This window comes from Pelecanus crispus, chromosome 1 (genome assembly GCF_030463565.1).
Source record: "Pelecanus crispus isolate bPelCri1 chromosome 1, bPelCri1.pri, whole genome shotgun sequence".
Lineage (NCBI taxonomy): Eukaryota > Metazoa > Chordata > Aves > Pelecaniformes > Pelecanidae > Pelecanus > Pelecanus crispus.
The window spans coordinates 150,981,644-151,001,816 of NC_134643.1; the positions used below are offsets into that span (position 1 = coordinate 150,981,644).

At 42.6% G+C, this 20,173-nt stretch overlaps 2 protein-coding genes across 5 annotated transcripts in view; one reads left to right on the plus strand and one right to left on the minus strand.

Moving 5' to 3' along the window:
* Positions 1-20,173, plus strand: part of CYFIP1 (cytoplasmic FMR1 interacting protein 1) — a 65,946-nt gene that overhangs the window by 33,002 nt on the left and 12,771 nt on the right. For all 4 annotated transcript variants that reach the window (XM_075728046.1, XM_075728045.1, XM_075728042.1 and 1 more), the window contains 2 exons: positions 16,371-16,514; positions 18,014-18,104. In XM_075728046.1, the coding sequence (XP_075584161.1) occupies positions 16,371-16,514; positions 18,014-18,104 (235 nt within the window). The remainder of the gene's footprint in view (positions 1-16,370; positions 16,515-18,013; positions 18,105-20,173) is intronic.
* On the minus strand, positions 2,561-3,232 carry LOC104034157 (fibronectin type III domain-containing protein 9). The gene has a single exon (XM_009487072.2). It carries the CDS (start codon positions 3,230-3,232, stop codon positions 2,561-2,563), a length of 672 nt encoding a protein of 223 aa, XP_009485347.2.

The following is a 20,173-nucleotide window of genomic DNA, read 5'->3' on the forward strand; positions in this document are numbered from 1 at the left end:
TATCTGTTTAATAATCACTTAGAATGTTTGCCCCTTACTAGATCATGGTTAAAACTGGACAGTGAACTACCAAAACACAGAGTTGCTGGAATGAACCTGAATGAATCTGTAATAAAACTTTCTGAGCAAGAGACAAAAAATTGTGTAGCTCTGAGTGTGTAATGACATGAGTTCTTCCAAGCTAGTGCAGAAGTCGGATGACACTCCTTATGCATTGCTCATTTGCAGCGGGTGCAAGATGGTCCATTGCTTCTGAGGTGATATAAATGTTTATCTAAGTAGTGCATAGTAAAGTCCTTGGGTGGAATGGTTTTATATTTAGATCAGGTAAATCCCATTCCTAGGAGCACTTGCATGGTAGCTCCTTGCCTTTTCACACTGATATATACATGGGGTTTTTTGTATATATGCGTTTGTGTATAAATAACAATTCAGTAGGTGAATTGCCTCAAAACTGCTTTAAGACTGAACTGCTCCTTGTTCTCAGTATGGTGTATACATGTGTGTATAACATATAAATGCATGTAAATAATGTATTGGACTGCCTTAAAACCCACATAAAGAAACAGAGATGCAGAGAAGTAAGCAGGTTTTCAGGGGCCCAAGATGTTGGCAGAGATGACAACATATGTCTCTTGGCTCCATCCCTTTAACATTAAAATCATCTTTTCTCTCTTTGATGAAATCCTAGTTGGAGAAGTGTTACCATTAATTTGATTACATGATCATTAAAGCATTTTGTCCTGTCCCCACTATTCAGCTGCACCTTTTTGGCAGTAAACCTGTAGTGTTGGCTTCATGCTCTGAAGAGAGTTTTCAGTGTCTGTTTCATGAAACACCTTCATTTGAAACAGCAGTAAACTGTTCTCATCTTCACAGTTTACTTTTAAGACTGGTGTGTAAGACAAAGAAAAACGTGTTAGCTGGAGGAAATGCTATGTAGGGGGTGGAGAATATGTTTTTGCTAACTTAATAAAGATGCTTTTGAAGCACTTTCTAAAAGTAATACTCAGCCCCATTCAGCACATGTTTCTGTGTGACGTACCTATCCTGGTAGAAAAAAGTAAAGACGACGCATCAAACTTATGCCAGCTCATGTCTTCCTAGCCATATGAGAGTTGACATCTTTCACAAGTTGTGGGAAATGTTGTCAAAATACGGTAGCTGAGAAGACCTGCTGCCTGCTATGAAATATTCGTCGGGCGCCCTCTTGCCAAAATTGTACACCACCTTGGCTTCCAGGGCATGGTGGAAAGGGATGGCAGCTGCCCAGCCAGCAGTTCTTCAGCCTTTACTGGTACAACTGTGCTGTGTGAACAAGAGCTGACTTTACGCATACATTCTTATCAACAGCAGTTTAAAATGCCTGCAGTCACAGTGTATCTTTGTTTTTTAGACATACCATACTATACAGCAATACTAAGTTTTATTATGCTTTTATGGAACACAAACACACTTAAGAGATTTAAAACAGGGTGACTTATACATGTAAGCCAGACAAGATGCATCGTGTTGTGAGGGTGAACAGCTTTCTGTCCGAAGGGCCTTTCTCAGCATTTTGCTGTGAAGCTCAAGGCAGAATGAGGTGATCGGTAGATTTGCTTGTTACAAAAATAAAATGTGTTTTGGCATGGTTTTACTTCCTTGCCCCTTCGTTACACAAAACGTACTGTGTGGTTGGATAAAAATTTGCAGCTGGTGAATGAGTTTTATCATTAAAACTGAAAGGGAAGGAGAGAAGGAAAGGTCAGGAGTTGCTTCTCCAAACTCTGTTTCCTCTACAGGGAGTCACTCACCTGTGGAGCAGAAGGTAGCTTGTGGTGGGAGCAGAAGAGTGCAAAATATGATAAGCCAGGATATTCCCTTAGTTTCATTAGAAGTGTCCTTACAGAGTCGCTATCTTGCATATGTTTTTAGACCGAGGGGAATTTTGAAGACAGATGAAAGGATGCCATTAAAATCCTGGTGAGTTTAGCTTACGTGCTGAGACTGACCTCATTCAGATGGGAGCTATGGAGACCGCAATGGCTGGCGAAGTGCGTGGTCTGAGTGTAGTAGTTTGTAGTGGGTAATCTGAGAAGCAGTCGGGATTGTGGGGGTAAAACTCGCACTGGGAAACCACTGCACTTGGGGTGTACGTTCCAGTTGCCTGTAGTGTAACAGTCTGGGTTGCCATCTGACAACTTCTACTCAGTTTTAATTTATGCTAGTTAAAAAAAAAAAAAGTCTCTTGGTCACTTTTGATTCATTTTGTTGAAACTTAAAGAAAAGCAACCAAAAGAATCCCCTGAAAATGTAAACCGATTATTTGCTACATGCTTAATTTTTAAATAATGGAGCGTGGCTGAAGTGCTCACTTCTTAGGAATAAGAACCTTTGTCTCCGAGTACCTCTGGCTGCGTACGGGCTGTTGGAAAGGGATGTGACACCGGAGGTACAGCCGGCAGCGCTGCGGTGAGCAGTCGGAGCTCCCTGTTGTGAACGGTGACAAAGCACACGATGTGTTTGAAGCAGTTGGCATGTCGTATGTAGTAAAAATCTCCTCCCTGACAAAAGATTTCTAATTTATAGCAGAGCACTGTCCTGTCGCTGGCACTCGTTCCCGGCTTTTGGAAGTCGGCAGGACGGGCTCCTTGCACGCTGAGGGATTCTCTATGATTGTGGCCAGCTGAATGCCACCTGGATGCTTTTCCTCAGTATCCTGCATCACTTGGCTCTGCCTGCTGAGCTCCTCCAAGGCGTACACCGTGCTTTTGGTCCATGCCTTCCCGTGGTCTTGTTCAGAGGTCCCGTTTTGCCCTTGCAAACGCTCGCATCTCCTGCGGCACAGGAGGTGCAGGCAGCCGTAGAGGAGGATTGCAGCGATGATGAGGAGCAGGACGCTGCTGGTGAGCCAGATGCCCAGCGCCAGCTCTTTCTTGGTGTTGCTGGCGGATGCCGGGTCTTGTTCCAGCGTGTTAAAAACTCTGCACTGGTCACTGGAGGGGTTGGCGGACTGGCAGGTCACGCACACGATGTATGTTGTCAGTGGAGTTAGGTTTTCAACGACAAAGGAGGAGCGGCTGGCAGGCACTCTCTCTTCCTTCTGAAAGCTCTTTCTCGAGTAACTCGATAGCATGCTGTTCCAGTTAGGGTGGTACATGACGCTGTAAAAGCTGTCGGCACAACTGGCCATTTTTGGCCAAATTACCATCGCTGTGTTTCCTGTGATGTTTTGGACTGTTATTCCCATTGGGATGTTGCTTAGGTAGGTTTTTTTCTCTCCTGATGCCAATCCCGCTGTGGAAAGGGGAGATGTTCGTTTCCCAGGAAGGTAACTGAGCAGTTGCAGTACTGGAGATGTTGCGTGGATCTTAATCGTAGTGCTCTGTAATTTAGGAAGGGAGTTTATTAGGAAACTGTGCTCTTATTGTTGGTACTGCTGCATCGAAGTGAGAGTTGGCAGTTCATGAAGTTTGGAGTATTTTAAACTGTGTACTTTTTTCCCAAGTGAAAGGCTAGATGTATGCTTACAGAAATTCAACTGGAGCTGCTGCCTGTCCAGGTGATCAGTTGTATCTTGTCTCTGTGAGAGACAGTGTGTTTTGCAGAATTTGCAATTGGGGAACCACTTCTATTCACTTTTTTTTTCCAGACGACTGTGGGCTTGTAACGGAGAGCAAGGGGCTGCTGGCCCTCAGCATCCCGTTCAAAATTAGCCTCTATGTTAACTTTGGTATACACATTGCCTACGTACTTGGGACAGTCCCTAGAATAAGGTCACTGGATATTTTAGTCTTAAGGAATTTGTGGTTAGGTAACATTAAGGGGGAAAAAACCTCTTCAAGACTATAAAAGGGAGAGGTGAATATGCTTTGTACTTCTGAAATATATACCCCTCCACAGGGAAAAACAAATGATCAGAAGTTTAAACAGATGCATTATTAAATGCATCTTTCCTTTGGAGCAATGCTGGAGTATTCTTTTTAACAGAACAAACATTTCTAATAGGAAAAAAAGCTTAATACTTAAAACAATTTTATGTTATGAATCAAACTTGTAAAAAAAAAAAAAAAAGTAATGGAAATCTAAACTGAATTGAAACACTGTCTGGTTTGGCATTAAACTAAAGACTGTGACAGATTGACCATCCAAGTAATTAACTCTTTACCTGTTACACAAAATACTTGCCTAATGGGTATGTTGGTAAGTGGGGATTGGAATTGTTTGTTTTTTAAAGGAAAGAAATGCAGCATTTGCTTTTCCCTGTGGTCTGAGTATCTCGCATTTTATTCTACTTATTTGGGGTTTTCTGTAATCTCAAAGCTTGCTTTTGTGAGCATTGAATTTTCTTACGTTAAGTGGCAAGTGAGGGGTGGCAGGGGTGGATCTTGAGGGTAGATTCCTCTGGCCATCCAGAAGTCTTGATTTTTCCCTCTCACAGTCAATTGAAAAACAACACAGTACATGGAAACATCGCCAAATATTATTTTGTCTCCAATATAATTTTACATTGAAATTATTACTCTATGCTGAACTAGTTTAGTGGTGGACTTGGTAGTGTTAGGTTAATGGCTGGACTGGATGATCTTAAACGTCTTTTCCAACCTAAGCAATTCTATGATTCTATGATTAGTTTCTTACTTGCTGATATTCTCTGTTTTTTTGCTGGTGTGTTAGCACACCTGTAGCGACTGCTAGAGCACCGGCTGTGATGATTGTAGATTGGTGGCATCGGTATCACAGTATTTAGTCTTGATGCTAGTCAGCCTCTTGGAAAAGCTTTCTCAAGCTAGGCTTAGTTGGTGAAGTACAGCTTTCTCTACAGCATACCCTTTGGATGGGTAGTGTTTTTTTAAAAAATAACTAATACTCTTTTCTGTGCTACGTGATTGTATGTAATTCCATAGTATGTCTGCACTGAACTAATACTCCTCTTCATAATAAAATTAACATTAGAAAACCTGCCAGTATTTTAAGATTCTGAATTTGTGTTACAACTGTAAATAGTGTAAGGAAAACACCTATTTTCTGCAATTTTCTAAACACTTCTGTTAAAGAATATCTTCCTTTCAGGACAAAAAGTTGGCTTCTGCCTTGGTAGACTTTTAATTAAAATTGTTATTTTGTAACAAAACAACCCTTAATAACAGCCAGTGGATATTTTTGTTTGTTGGGTGGGGTTTTTTTATTTTACAGTTGTGATGGTAACTTTTTCAAAAGCGCCCGCCTTGGCAATTTAATCTGCTTCTCTTGTAGTTTAATACTTAGTTTCTAGTGGCACTTGTGTGAAAGTTTTTTCCACTGTGAAAGTTTCTTGCCTTTTTTATGAACATAAATTCCCATGACAGCAACACTGTATTTCATTGTTTATGACTTTGTCATAAAAATGAAAAACTTACCTCTTTTTTTTTTTTTTTTTTTTTTCTTTCTTTAATGATCAGGTTTCAGATGTTAAGTCTCCTGGCTAAATAACAATTTACTATTGAAAATTTTCCTGATTACGAAAGCTCATAACATTTGCTCATAACATATTCTAAAATTACTCTGTAATACTTTTATTGTATTTTATACTAGATAGGAGGCTGGCAAAATATATTATTTTAGTGGGATCTTGATTGTTGGATTACATTAATAGTAAGAATTCTGTGACTGTTTCTGTATGAAAATTGTTGCTCGAGGTTTTTGGATTATACTTACTGGAAAGTGGGAAGAAAAAGATGTATGTTCATTTTCATTACAGTATAAAACCTTAGGTATGACTGATCTGGGTAGACACTGCCTTTCTAATCATGTGGTAAGTGCACCCTTTTTGATACAGCAACAATATAAGGGAATTGAGTTTGCTATCAGATAAACTTATTAGACACATTTTGGCATCTACCCAACTTCTACAGATATTAAAATCAGGTGCATTAGTAAAATCAGAGCTTTTACTTGCTCATTTGTCTTCTCTTTAGCTGGTAGATCCCAATTACTTAAAATTATAATTTATTTTTATAGAACACTTCCTAACACAGTCTAGAAACAATAGTTTCATCCTCACAGCATTTTGTAAGCTGAATGTTTGGATTTTAATTAAACAAAAATAATACTGTTTTTTTATTATTACAAAACATCAATTATTAGAAGATACGTAATTATTGGCATGTAAATGTTTGGAAAACCCATTTGATGTCTTATAGATTATAAAGTCAGTACTTACCGTCACTTCCTGATGGAAATTTCAGAACAGAATTTTCATATGGTGATGCTGCTGCAAAAATGACATAAACACTAAATTTTCTATATCCTTTTTCACATGAGTTATTTCCTGCCTGATCTCTGCTTCCCAGTTTGCTTTTTCTTCCCCTCAGATTCCCTGGACTGAATTCTCATTGCTTGGTGCTTTCATTTTTTTTCTCCGATGCTGCTGGTGGCATGGTTTCTTTGTCTCTTCCACTTAAATTCATGCAAGAGCACATCTTGTCTAAAGATGCTGTTGCCTTGTTTTTCAAAGAACACAGAGGAGAAAAAATAATGTCTTTTCCCTCCCTCTCTTTCTTGCTTCCCCTTGGACAGTGTACTGCCTGAACATCCCTGTTGTATGCTCGTGTGCCTGTACCAGTGATGCTGTGAGTGATTAATGTTAGCACTTTGATGACATCAGCAACTAGCAACTCTCTCTCTCTCTCCCCTTTTGTTATTTAATTTAAGTAGAGGAGGGAGCAAACATAGCTTAAAAAGCCCCCCCAGAGCTCCTTCTCTCTTTCCTTCCCTTCCTCCCCCCCAACTTTGTTAGTGGCTTCTTCCCTAAGCATTTTATGCTTTTGTGCATCACAGCAGGGAAGTGGTGGTGGCGTATGATCATGTTTTCTAAATCCCTTGTCACAGTTTATAAAGCTCTGCTAATCCAACGTTTACAGGTGGACCATTTTAGGTACTTCCCCATGAGGGTTACATTAAAGAAAGATGTATTTTTAGATTGGTTGGCTTCTTATTGCTATGTATTGGTGAGTTTTTAAATACTGAAATCATGGTTTTAGGGCTTGCTTTTCTATGACAAATTTCTGCTGTGTGAAGAGGAGTTCCCTACCCTTAACCTCACAGCAGTAAAATGATTTAACCTACTGGAGTAAAATTCTCCTTGTGCTGTAGCCGAAATAGATAGTTTGGACACATTTATTGTAGAGACCTACCTGACTGGACGCATCAAAAGCAAAGGATGAAATCTCATCTTTTAGGGACAACTGTATAAATGCTTAGTATATCGGGACATTCATCTGCACATATTTTCTTAAGGTTTTACCAGTTCTGTCACCTGTCAATGCCCCAGACCCCTTTTCTGTAAGCAGAGAGCTACGCAAACACACGCGTTGTACTAGAGGGATGCAGCTTTAGGCTGTCCACCTGGTGGGGTGTGTTTGGAGTCTAGCCTTTTAGTCAGCTCTGATCTAATAGCGGGACTGTGTCATCTATTAGGAGTCTAATAACTAGCCAAGTGTCTATTTTAGTTTGTGTTCACAGAAAAGATGGATGAGTATTTGGAAAAAGCCCTCCTCCACAAAATCAACACAAACCCACAGTCCTTAGAACAGAGTTTCCCAGACTGATGGATGGCTGAGGCCAGGGGACCCTCCAGAGCAGGGTGACCTGCAGCAGGTTGCTCAGGGATGTGTCCAGTTAGGTCTTGAGCATCTCTGATGGCAGAGACTGCATAGCCTCTCTGTTCCACCACCCTCACAGTAGTGAAGTTTTTTCTGATATTTAAGTGGGGTTTCTTGTTTGTGCCCATTGCCCCTTGTCCTGTCACTGGGCACTGCTGAGCACAGTTGGGTCTATCATCTTTACTCCCCCGATCAGTTACTTATGCACGTGGATTTGATCCTCCTGAGCCTTCTCTTCTCCAGGCTGAACAGTCACAGCTCTCTCAGCCTTTCCTCATAGGGAAGATGCTCCAGTCCCTTAACCATCTTTGAGGCCCACTGCTGGACTCTCCCATACGTCTCTCCATGTCTCTCCTGTACTGGGGAGCCCATCCCTGGACCCAGTACTCCCGGTGTGTCTCATCCATGCTGAGCAGAGGGGAGGGATCGCCTTCCTTCACCTGCTGGCAGTGCTCTGCCAGATGCAGCCCCGCTGGCTGTTGGCTGCCTTTGCTGTGAGGACATGCTGCTGGCTCATGGTCAGCTTCTTGTTCACCTCAAGATAAGAAAAACAAAAAAACCCCAAAACCCACCTTCCGCAGGTCAGGCTATCATGCTGTATAGTTTCTTCACACAGATGGAGGCAGAAGTTCAGGCACGTGAGAAATATAACTAAACCTTTAAGTAAATTTCAGTACTGGCAACTTCTTGAATTTTCACATTGCAGAAATAAATTGCTGGTTATAACTTTCTGTGGTTGTTGAAGCATGATAAAATTTATGTAATTTTCTATGTGTATGTGTTTTAACATATGCAAAGTGTCTCTTAGGTCAGGAGTTGCCTGATTCAGAAACCTGGTTTTGGATCTCTTTTTTCTCTCTTGTTATGACCTAGACGGTCTCTTCTGAGACTGTGCTTTCGTGTATTTCTTTCCTAATGCAAGAATTTTTGACCCATGAGGGTTTGTGAAGTACATCTGAGGCACCCACAAAATATGGCCAAGAAGTGTTAACCTGTTGCCAAATTTGCATTTGCTCTATGTCAGTCTAGAATACAATTTTTAAATTTCGAAGTCCACAGTTCAAAACATGTTGGAAACTGGTGTTTATATAGAGATTTACAACCTAAATAAAAATGTGTATCTTCTATCCCCATCTCTTCTAAAGATGATTTGTAGCTCCTTTACTTTTATGAGACTAAAATCCTCCAAGAGCTTGGTAGAGTTTCATGACTTGAATTCCTAGTAGTTTCTTTGTGCACTGCCATGTATTACAGTATCTGGTATTGACTTGAATGGATAATTGGGGCAGGTTCTCAATTGGAGGGAAAGGCAATGTTTTTCCGGGATACTGGTGAAGGAAAATTTTCTGTTACAGCTGATGTGCATGGAGTTGAAAGTCTAACAGTATGCTGTCTTTCATGCGTATTGTCGTGGTTTTGGCTGAGATAGAGTTCCTAGTAGCAGGCATAGTGCTGTATTTTGGATTTAGTATGAGAATGATGTTGGTAACACACTGATGTTTTAGTTGTTGCTAAGTACTGCTTATGCTAGTCAAGGACTTTTCAGCTTCACATGCTCTGCCAGGTGCACAAGAAACTGGGAGGGGGCCGAGCCAGGACAGCTGATCCAAACTGGCCAAAGGGCTATTCCATACCATATGACGTCATGCTCAGTATATAAGCTGGGGGGAGTTGGCCAGGGGGCAGCAATTGCTGCTCGGGAACTGTGTGGGTATTTGTTGGCAGGTGGTGAGCAATTGCATTGTGCATCACTTGCTTTGTATATTCTTATTATTACTATTTTACTTTATCTTATTTCAGTTATCAAATTGTTCTTATCTCAACCCATGAGTTTTCTCACTTTTACTCTTCCATTTCTCTCCCCATCCCACCGGGGGGGAGTGAGCAAGTGGTTCTGTGGTGCCTAGTTGCTGGCTGGGGTTAAACAACGACAGTCCTTTTTGGTGCCCAGCGTGGGGCACGAAGGGTTTGAGATAATAACAGATTAACCAGAGCATATTAAGGAATTTGTATCTGTTAACAGTTGCCAGTCACAATATTGTTTCATTTGTTCTTGACATTAGTTTATCTGATCTGCACCAAGCTTTTTTTTTTTGCTGTACATGTTAAAGATTGGTGTTGGTTTTTGCAATTTGCTGTGCTCTGCAGTGATTAGTGATGTTTTGCCTGGGAGACTTGTTATTAAAACACTGGCCTTGAGCTTAATCTGGTATTTGGGTTCTGTACTGAAGCTGTCACTGTACTTTGGGTACCACCTCATGGAGACAGTTAGCAATTATACCTCTTCCTCTGAGAGGTTTTTGATGAAGGAAATACAGAATGGCACCTTTGCTACCTTCTTCTATGATGTTTCCCTCCTTCATTACAGTAACTTTTCAGTATCTTGAACATCCTTGGGCAGTTAAGATACTTCTATTGGTATTTCTTGGGAATATTGTTTTGTTTTTGTCTAAAGTTAATAAGCAATTTAAGAATATCATCCAGAGATCTGCCCCAAGGCTGGAGAGTTATGAGTGGCAGGGTGTGTGGGATAGTATGGGCAAGTACCTAGGACGGTGGGCACCTCCAGTGTTTTGGAACTTCACCTCTGAACAAGTGCAGAATCCTGAAAAACTATTAAGTATTTGGAAAAAGTATGCTGTCACCCTGGCAACTCCAGAGAGACACAAATCACCGCAGTGTGCTGCGGGCTGGCCCATGCCTATCGAGCCCTGTTCAACACTATTCAGAACCCTCAAGGGGAAGAGAAGGTCTCTGAATCTGACGACAAAATGACAGGCACTGTATCTACTCCAACCCCTGTGACAGGCACTGCAAATACTCCAACCCCCACAACAGGTACCCATGCTGGTGTCAATCACCACACAAGAAGAAATATACAATAAAATCAGCTCATCTAGTAAGGGGTGAAGATGAATCAGGGCCATCACGAGAACAGGAGGAAGAAGAGGCAGAACCCATAAATGAGATGATAACCACCCAATCCCTATTCCTGAGTGAGCTGTGAGATACGCAGAAAGATTTCAGTTGTTGTCCAGGCGAGCACATTGTCACCTGGCTGCTCTGATGCTGGGATAATGGGGCCACAAGCCTGGAATTAGAGGGTAAGGAAGCCAGACAACTGGGATCCCTTTCTGGGGAAGGGGGCATTGACAAAGTGATTGGAAAAGGGGCACAAGCCCTCAGCCTCTGGAGGCAACTCCTGTCAGGTGTGACAGAAAGGTATCCCTTCAAGGAAGATGTTATATGTCACCCAGGCAAGTGGACTACCATGGAGAGAGGTATCCAGTACCTGAGGGAATTAGCTGTGCTGGAGGTGATTTATAGTGACTTGAACAATGAGCAGTTACCCAAAGATCCAGGTGAAGTCAGGTGCACACGACGCATGTGGTGGAAGTTTCTATGGAGTGCACCATTGTCGCATGCTGACTCGTTGGCAGTAATGACCTGGAAAGACAGAGAGGAACAAACAGTGGATGAATTGGCTGGCCAACTCCGGCAATATGAAGAAAGATTCTCATCCTCCCTCATCTTGGTTGTGGAGAAACTGTCCCAGAAGGCCCAGCAACTCAAAGAGGATAGGTCCTTCTCCCCACCTGTACGGATCAGTATCTCAGCCACTAGAAGTCAATGTCCCTCTGCTCAAGAGAGAGGATATAGAGGATACACACCACAGGCCACTCTGTGGTTTTACTTGCATGACCACGGAGAGGACATGAGGAAGTGGGATGGAAAATCTACCTTGACCATAGAGGCACGGGTACGTGAGTTGCAAGGAAAAACAGTCACACAAGGGGGTTCTTCCAGGAAAATTACTGCTTTGGTTTCTGGTGAGCAGTTCCCCAGACAGAGTAGAAGGGCTGATTTTACTCCTGATCTTAATAAAGGGACTTCTGATTCACATTTACAAGAAGTGAGTAGTGAATACTATGACCGTGAGCAGAGAGGCACTGCCTCTGTCCAGGTGGAGGAAAGGGACAACTGGGTTTAGTGGACTGTGTAGCTTTGATGGCCTGGCACATCAGACCCACAGGAGTATAAGGCTCTACTGGACACCGGTGCACAGTGTACCCTAATGCCGTCAAACGGTGAAGGGGCAGAACCCATCTGTATTTCTGGAATGACGGGGATCTCAACAGCTGACTGTATTGGAGGCTGAAGTGAGCCTAACTGGGAATGAGTGGCAGAAGCACCCCATGGTGACTGGCCCAGACGCTCCGTGCATCCTTGGCATAGACTACCTCAGGAGAGGGTATTAGACAGCTGTCCACCTTGCCTGGTCTCTCAGAGAACCCCTCTGTTGTGGCTTTGCTGAGGGTCAAAGTGCTACCGCAATGGTGCACCGGCGGCAATATCACACCAACTGAGACTCCCTGATTCCCATCCATAGCTGATTCATTAACTGGAGAGCCAGGGAGTGATCAGCAAGACTTGCTCACCCTTTAACAGTCCCATACGGCCAGTGCAAAGGTCTAATGGGGAGTGGAGACTAACTGTGGACTATCATGGCCTGAATGAAGTTACACTGCCACTGAGTGCTGCTGTGCCAGACATGCTAGAACTTCAATATGAACTGGAGTCAAAGGCAGCCAAGTGGTATGCCACAATGGATATCGCTAATGAGTTTTTCTCAATCCCTTTGGCAGCAGAGTGCAGGCCCCAGTTTGCTTTCACTTGGAGGGGTGTCCGGTAGACCTGGAACTGACTGCCCCAGGGGTGGAAGCACAGCCCCACCGTTTGCCATGGACTCATACAGACGGCGCTGGAACAGGGTGAAGCTCCGGAATACCTGCAATACATTGATGACATCATCTTATGAGGCAACACAGCAGAATAAGTTTTTGAGAAAGGGAATAAAATAGTCCAAATCCTTCTGAAGGCTGGTTTTGCCGTAAAACAAAGTAAGGTCAAGGCACCTGCACAGGAGATCCAGTTTTTAGGAATAAACTGGCAAGATGGATGTCATCAGTTCCCAATGGATGTGATCAACAAAATAACAACTATGTCCCGCCAACTAGCAAAAAGGAAACACAAGCTTTCTCAGGCATTGTGGGTTTTTGGAGAATGCATATTCCAAATTACAGTCTGAATGTAAGCCCTCTCTATCAAGTGACCCGGAAGAAGAACAATTTAAAATGGGGCCCTGAGTAACGACAAGCCTTTGAACAAATTAAAGGGGAGATAGTTCATGCAGTAGCCCTTGGGCCAGTCCAGGCAGTACTGGATGTAAAAAACATGCTCTACACCGCAGCCAGGGAGAATGGCCCTACCTGGAGCCTCTGGCAGAAAGCACCAGGGGAGGCTCGAGGTCAGCCCCTAGGGTTTTGGCGGCAGGGATACAGAGGATCTGAGGCCCACTATACTCCAACTGAGAAAGAGATATTGGCAGCATATGAAGAGGTTTGAGCTGCTTCAGAAGTGGTTGGTACTGAAGCACAGCTCCTGCTGGCACCCCAGCTGCTGGTGCTGGGCTGGATGTTCAAAGGGAGGGTCCCCTCTACACATCATGCAACTGATGCTGTGTGGAGTAAGTGGGTGGCACTGATTACACAACGAGCTCGAATAGGAAACCCCAGTCGCCCAGGAATCTCGGAAGTAATCAAGGACTGGCCAGAAGACAAAAATTTTGGAATATCACCAGAGGAGGAGGTGACGTGTGCTGAAAAGGCCCTGCTGTATAACAAACTGCCAGAAAATGGGAAGCAATATGCCCTGTTCACTGATGGGTCCTGTCGTCTTGTGGGAAAGCATCGGAGGTGGAAAGCTGCTGTATGGAGTCCTATACGACAAGTCACAGAAACTGCTGAAGGAGAAGGGGAGTCGAGTCAGCTTGCAGAGGTGAAAGCCATCCAGCTGGCTTTAGATATTGCTGAAAGAGAAAAGTGGCCAGTCCTTTATCTCTGTACTGACTCATGGATGGTGGCAAATGACCTGTGGGGGTGGCTGCAGCAATGGAAGCAAAGCAACGGGCAGCGCAGAGGCAAACCCATCCGGGCTGCCGCATTGTGGCAAGATATTGCTGCCTGGGTAGAGAACCTGGTTGTAAAAGTACATCACATAGATGCTCACGTAGCCAGGAGTCGGGCCACTGAAGAACATCAAAACAACCAGCAGGTGGATCAGGCTGCTAAGATTGAAGTGGCTCAGGTGGATCTGGACTGGCAACATAAAGGTGAATTATTTATAGCTCGGTGGGCCTGTGACGCCTCAGGCCATCAAGGAAGAGATGCAACACATAGATGGGCTCATGATCAAGGGATGGACTTTAACCATGGACAGTATTGCACAGGTTATCCATGAATGTGAAACATGCGCTGCAATCAAGCAAGCCAAGCAGTTAAAGCCTCTGTGGTATGGAGGATGATGGCTGAAATACAGATATGGGGAGGCCTGGCAGATTGATTATATCACAATCCCACAAACCTGCCAAGGCAAGCGCTATGTGCTCACCATGGTGGAAGCAACCACTGGGTGGCTGGAAACCTATCCTGTGCCACTGCCCAGAACACCATCTTGGGCCTTGAAAAGCAAATGCTACAGCAACATGGCACCCTGGAAAGAATCGAGTGAGACAATGGGACTCATTTCCGAAACAACCTCATAGACAACTGGGCCAAAGAGCACGGCATTGAGTGGGTATATCACATCCCCTATCATGCACCAGCCTCTGGGAAAATCAAATGATACAATGGACTGTTAAAGACTACCCTGAGAGCAATGGGTGGTGGGACATTCAAACATTGGGATACACATTTAGCAAAAGCTACCTGGTTAGTCACACTAGGGGATCTGCCAGTTGAGCTGGCCCTGCCCAGCCAAAAGTTTTATGTACTGTAGAAGGAGATAAAGTCCCTGTAGTGCAAGTAAGAAATATGCTGGGGAAGGCAGTCTGGGCTACTCCTGCCTCAGGCAAAGGCAAACCCATCCATGAGATTGTGTTTGCTCAAGGACCTGGGTGCACTTGGTGGCTGATGTGGAAGGATGGTGAAGTCTGATGTGGACCTCAAGGGGATTTGATTTTGGGTGAAAATAGCCAATGAACTGAAAGCAATTATGTTAATTGCTGTATAGTACTGTATGTCATCACTTCTGTGGTTGCTATATGCCATGTCAACAGTATTACAGTAAGAATCACTCAGATTAATGAAGAATGAACTTTGATGAAACCAAGCAAAGTGTAGCAGTAATGGAACCAGAACTGGCTTCAGCATGCAAAAATCCAACAACACACACCATCTCTCCTGCCCTGAAAGACTGTTATGACAGATGGAACCCAAAGTCATGGACTAAATGAAGTCAATGGACATTTTAGAGGCATAGCCCATAGATGAAGGGAATGACATCTGTGTGTATATATCAGAAGACAGGAAAAGTGGTGGTGATTAATCGGAATGTGTTGGAAAGGGTAGGACCTGGGAATGACAGATGGTATAGAATAAGGGGTGGATACTGTCCTGGTTTCGGCTGGGATGGAGTTAATTTTCTTCCTAGTAGCTGGCATAGTGCTGTGGTTTGGATTTAGTATGAGAATAACGTTGATAGCAACAAGTAAGACATCAGTGTGTTAAGTAGTGCTTACACTAGTCAAGGACTTTTTCAGCTTCCCATGCTCTGCCAGGTGCACAAGAAGCTGGGAGGGGGCAGAGCCAGGACAGCTGACCCAAACTGGCCAAAGGGCTATTCCATACCATATGACGTCATGCTCAGTATATAAGCTGGGGGGAGTTGGGCAGGGGGCAGCGATCGCTGCTCTGGAACTGTCTGGGTATCGGTTGGCGGGTGGTGAGCGATTGCATTGTGCATCATTTGCTTTGTATATTCTTATGCTTATTATTCAATTATTAAACTGTTCTTATCTCAACCCACGAGTTTTCTCACTTTCCAAATTCTCTCCCCATACCACTGCGGGGGAGTGAGTGAGTAGCTGTGTGGTGCTTAGTTGCTGGCTGGGGTTAAACCATGTCACATGTATTAGAGAAACAGGAGAATAACCCACTTACAGAAGTGGAGGATGTTAAGTTAGCTAACTCCCCTTTGATCCGTGGCTTCAGCAAAAAGTTCCTAAATCCCTACACAGCATCGGTCTGTACAGTTGCGTTCGCTTTGAAAAACTAGTCATTAATATGGCAAAGCACCTCATCCTATTTATACAACTCTGGAATATTTCCATGAGGTTACATCCCAGACTTAGATTTGCTTTGATCTTGTGTACAGCTAAAGGATTTGAAAAAGAGAGATCCTTATTAATTAGCTGCAGAGAGCAGTTAACTGCAGAAGGCTGTTTTTTTGTAGTTTACTCCTCAGAGACTTAAAACACCTATTATGAACTGAAAATTGAAGTAACTTCTTTCAAGATGTTTTTATGTAAAATGGATGATATAGGAATCAAAGCTGTGCTTAAAATTCAGGGATCTGAATACTGGCATTGACTACTTTTATCCTTTTATACCTCTGTAAATAGAAAAAACATGAAAGAGGAAATGTTCGTGGCTTTATAAATGGTAAGTGGAAGATGCCTGGTGAAAAAAAAAGGTGTTTACAAGTTTTTCTTGCTAATACAGAGATACTGGTTGGAGTTCCTGCCTTACAAAAGGGAAGCTTTGTATTTTAACTTCCTGGAGAGACAGTGAGATACAAAGCCATTATTTTATTTTTAATATGCTTTAAAATGCTGTTTAAACAAGATTATTATAACAATGCAGTCAGCTGAAATTGTAATTAACCCTATCTGTTCTCTCGTTTTAGGCATTGAATCTGGCATATTCCAGCATCTACAGCAACTACAGGAATTTTGTTGGTCCTCCTCACTTTAAAGTCATCTGTAGACTTCTTGGGTATCAGGGTATTGCTGTGGTGATGGAGGAATTGCTGAAAGTTGTCAAGAGCCTGGTATGCCAGTTGTCTTTCATTTTCTGCCATTCCAAATGGCTTCTGTTAGGAAATGTCTCAAGAAAAACAAAGTGAAAGTAAGAACTCAGATAAAACTAATTAAAATGTTACTTCCACTGAAGTTCAGTATAAGCTGTGTTTGAGAATACTCAACATCTTGTGAAAGCAATAGATGATGTGCCTTGGCAGCCTGAGCGGTGTTTTGAAAACCTTGGATTCTGCATTGGAGATGAGTTTCATTTGTGGAGACTTATGCTGTTAGGTCCTGGGTAGACTCTGGAAAAGTATGAATGTGTCAAACTAGTTGATTTCAACTTAAAGATTGTACTGTAAATTCATTTTCTCGATATTTTTTAAGAACAGCTGGAGTGTGCTTTTCTGCCTTGCCCAACTTCAAGGCTTTCATTACTAACATCATTGACAGATGACACCTTAATAACAAAGACGATTTAATCTCTGTGCTTGATCTAGTAATGGATAGCATCAAGCCTATTTAGAAGAGTAACTAGGAGGTGGTTGAGCAGCTGGCTGTTTGCTATATTATTAGTATCTATGTATACAGTCATAATGCATTGCAGTTAAGTTTAAGCCAAAGAAATGGTCTTTTCCTCCCTGTCCCTGTTGCCTGTAAGGAGCATGCTGCCAAAATAATCCAACTATATGAGGGGATAGCTGTAGTTTTCATAATCTCACTTCAGACACTTGACACATTCAGCAGTTTGTTTACAGTAATTTCCACAATGTTCTAAGTACATTTTTGACATTCTAGAAAGGCTGGAGCCTGCTTGAAGGGGTACTATGGTCTAATCTTCAGGAAAAGAGGAAAACACAGATATTTTTCGTGGTTTGGGGTTGAGTGTTGCTTTGTTGGGTTTGGGGGGATTTTCTTTTATTATTTATTTAAGGGGTAAATCGTCTCAATTTGTTAATAGCGTTGGATGTTTGGGCATTTATAAAGGAGGTTAAAAGGCTTGGGGGGAGGTATCCTGCTGATGCCTGATGCAGGTGATCAGATGTAGGCAGACAGGTATGAGATAGGTGTCTCGTGGGAGGAAGGCACACTGACTGTAGGCTGGGACTGTGTCTTAACTGGTATGTCTGGAATAGCCAGTTTGAGCTGTTACAGACATACCTAATGCTAAGGATTTTTCTGTTGTTGCTTTTGAAAGCATTCAAATGCAACTTCTTTTACCAAAAATCTAAAAGTTGGTTAGACAATAGAGACAGTCTGCAAGAGAAGAACGTGATTTCCTCTTTTTTACCTTCCTGGCCTTAGCTGTTGTGCCAGTCTTCCTACAGCAAAGGGTGTCTAATGCCATATGAAGGAAAGTGCAACTGCATTCATTTGAAAAAGTTGCCTTTTTGAAGATGATGACTGGCAGAATTAAATGCAAGATTTTTAGAGCTTGTTCAATTCATGTGTAGTTTGAATGCAATTTGTTGTAAAGTTTCTTAGTTCAGTAACACTGACACGTTTACACACATCTGTTTTCTCTTAGTTACAAGGGACAATTCTTCAGTATGTCAAGACCTTAATGGAAGTGATGCCTAAGATCTGCAGGTTACCAAGACATGAGTATGGTTCTCCAGGTTAGTTCATGTTTGGTGTTACCGTAGTAGCCTTAATAAGATGATACTAATCACTGTCTTTGGGATCATGCATACGTCTCTCTTTCCCTGCCTCTCTTCTCTCTCCCAATAATCATCACTCATTTTTTTTTTTTTATAACAAGAACTATTGAATGCTGGGCTTTCTGAAAGTACTTAGTAAAGTTTTAAGACTTCTATGCTTAGGACAAATAAAAGGATAACAGTCTGTATATAGACAACCTTATGACATAATTGATCTTGAGGTGGGATGTTCCCAATAGTTTCTATTTTTAGTCTTTCTCATAAGTATGTTGAGCTTTTCCCTCTGCAAGTTAGCATCTCACACTTGTTCTGTTTAAATGTCTAATTTAGATAACCCTGATTCTCTGGAAGAGCCTCTATTCCCTCTTCCTTTGCCCTTATCAAATGTAAGATAAAAGGAGTGCTACTGCTGAGGGCAAACTGGTCCTGCCAGAATAGTTATGTCTGAGGCTTGTGTGGGGCGCATCTTAGCCACTTAACAGGAGGTGTGACAGTTGCAGAAGAAGAAATTACTTTGGAAGCTGCTTGCCACTATGGAGAAATAATTGGCTAATTAGTATTTATCACATTGTTCACTGAAATTCTGAAACTGCTTCCCCCCCTTCAAAATATTCCTCCTCCACAACTTCTAATTAACACAAATTAATCCTTCCATGTGCCACCCACCTCCTGAATATATCTTTATTTTTCCAGAGTCGCTTAGGTTTATTAAATGCCACTCCAACTGGAATGAGGTTGGTTTTCTTCTGCTTCCCACAGCTTGCTTAATGCTCATTACCAATGTTAAATGAAATTGAGGACTTACTAAGTGTTTCCTTCCTGTTTTTCTCCCTGGAGTGTAGAAATGGATGAATCGTGGTAGTTAGCAGTATAAAAATAACCTATCTGAAGTTTTTAGCCACTCATTAAGGTCTGAGGGCACAAGCAGTAGGTATTCTCAAATATAGAATATGTATCACCAGGGTCTGCGATGCTGCAGGTGACATTAGGAAGCTCACAGTCTCTTGCCAGAAATCCTCACCGGTAAAGAGCAAGTATTTGGCAGGAGATGCCCAGTGACTTAAGCGGAAACTTTCTCTTGAGGTTAAAAGGCAATCTATCCTATAGGAAAGGCAAAACTGTACTTGTGCAATGGTAGCCTTCACAGGATTGATTAAAACATTTTAAGATCCTTCATCACTTTCATGTTTTGTAGAGATCACAAACTGCTTTGACCTCATCTTTACTCTTGCGAAATAAATCCCCTATGTTTAGATGCCTACTGTACCAAGAGATCAGAGTAACTCTTGGTGTTAATGGTGGAAGATCACAGCAACTGGATTTGTACTGGATCTCAAAAACCAACCTGATTCTGTTCTTCACTACCCCTGTTCCTAACAGGTTTTGTCTTGACACATGTATTTTTCCTGTTCTGAACTATTTCTAGCAGTGGACACTTAATAACTTCCCGGAGAGTCTCTTCCAAGAAATGGCAGAGACAGCCTTTATAGCACTGTCACGCCGCCTCTCCCTTTTCCTTTTGAAGATGCTAGACAGAAAACGCATGTGGAAGCTCAGGGCACCTCCATCCCTCTCTCACATCACTGAAGAATCGCACTGTGCTCTCTGATGCCTCTCCATCATGGAGCTGTCTGCCCTTGAAGCAGCTCTGACTGATAAAGGAATGGGGACGTGCTGTAGGTTTTAGGCCTCATCTGGCATCTGGAGAAGAGCTGCCAGATTGTAGAAGGGCAGGCTCAAACCGTGCTTGATTTGAATCCCTGTCCTCTCCTTTCTGTGCTAAATTGTCCTCTGTAGCAGTCTTCGCCACACCTTGTTTACTTGGTTTGCCACAGAAAATGCAAGCTTATACACGCCAGCTGTTGTCTGTTCCCTCCTCTGCCTCTGAAAGCTTCCTGCAGAAGTTAGTAGTTGTAGCAGTAAGTCTGAGTGTTATGGAGCATGTCTGTATGTTGCTTCTATTCTTTCATAACAAATCATTTCTTTATAATTGGCACTACCGACACATACAGACCAAAACTCTGATT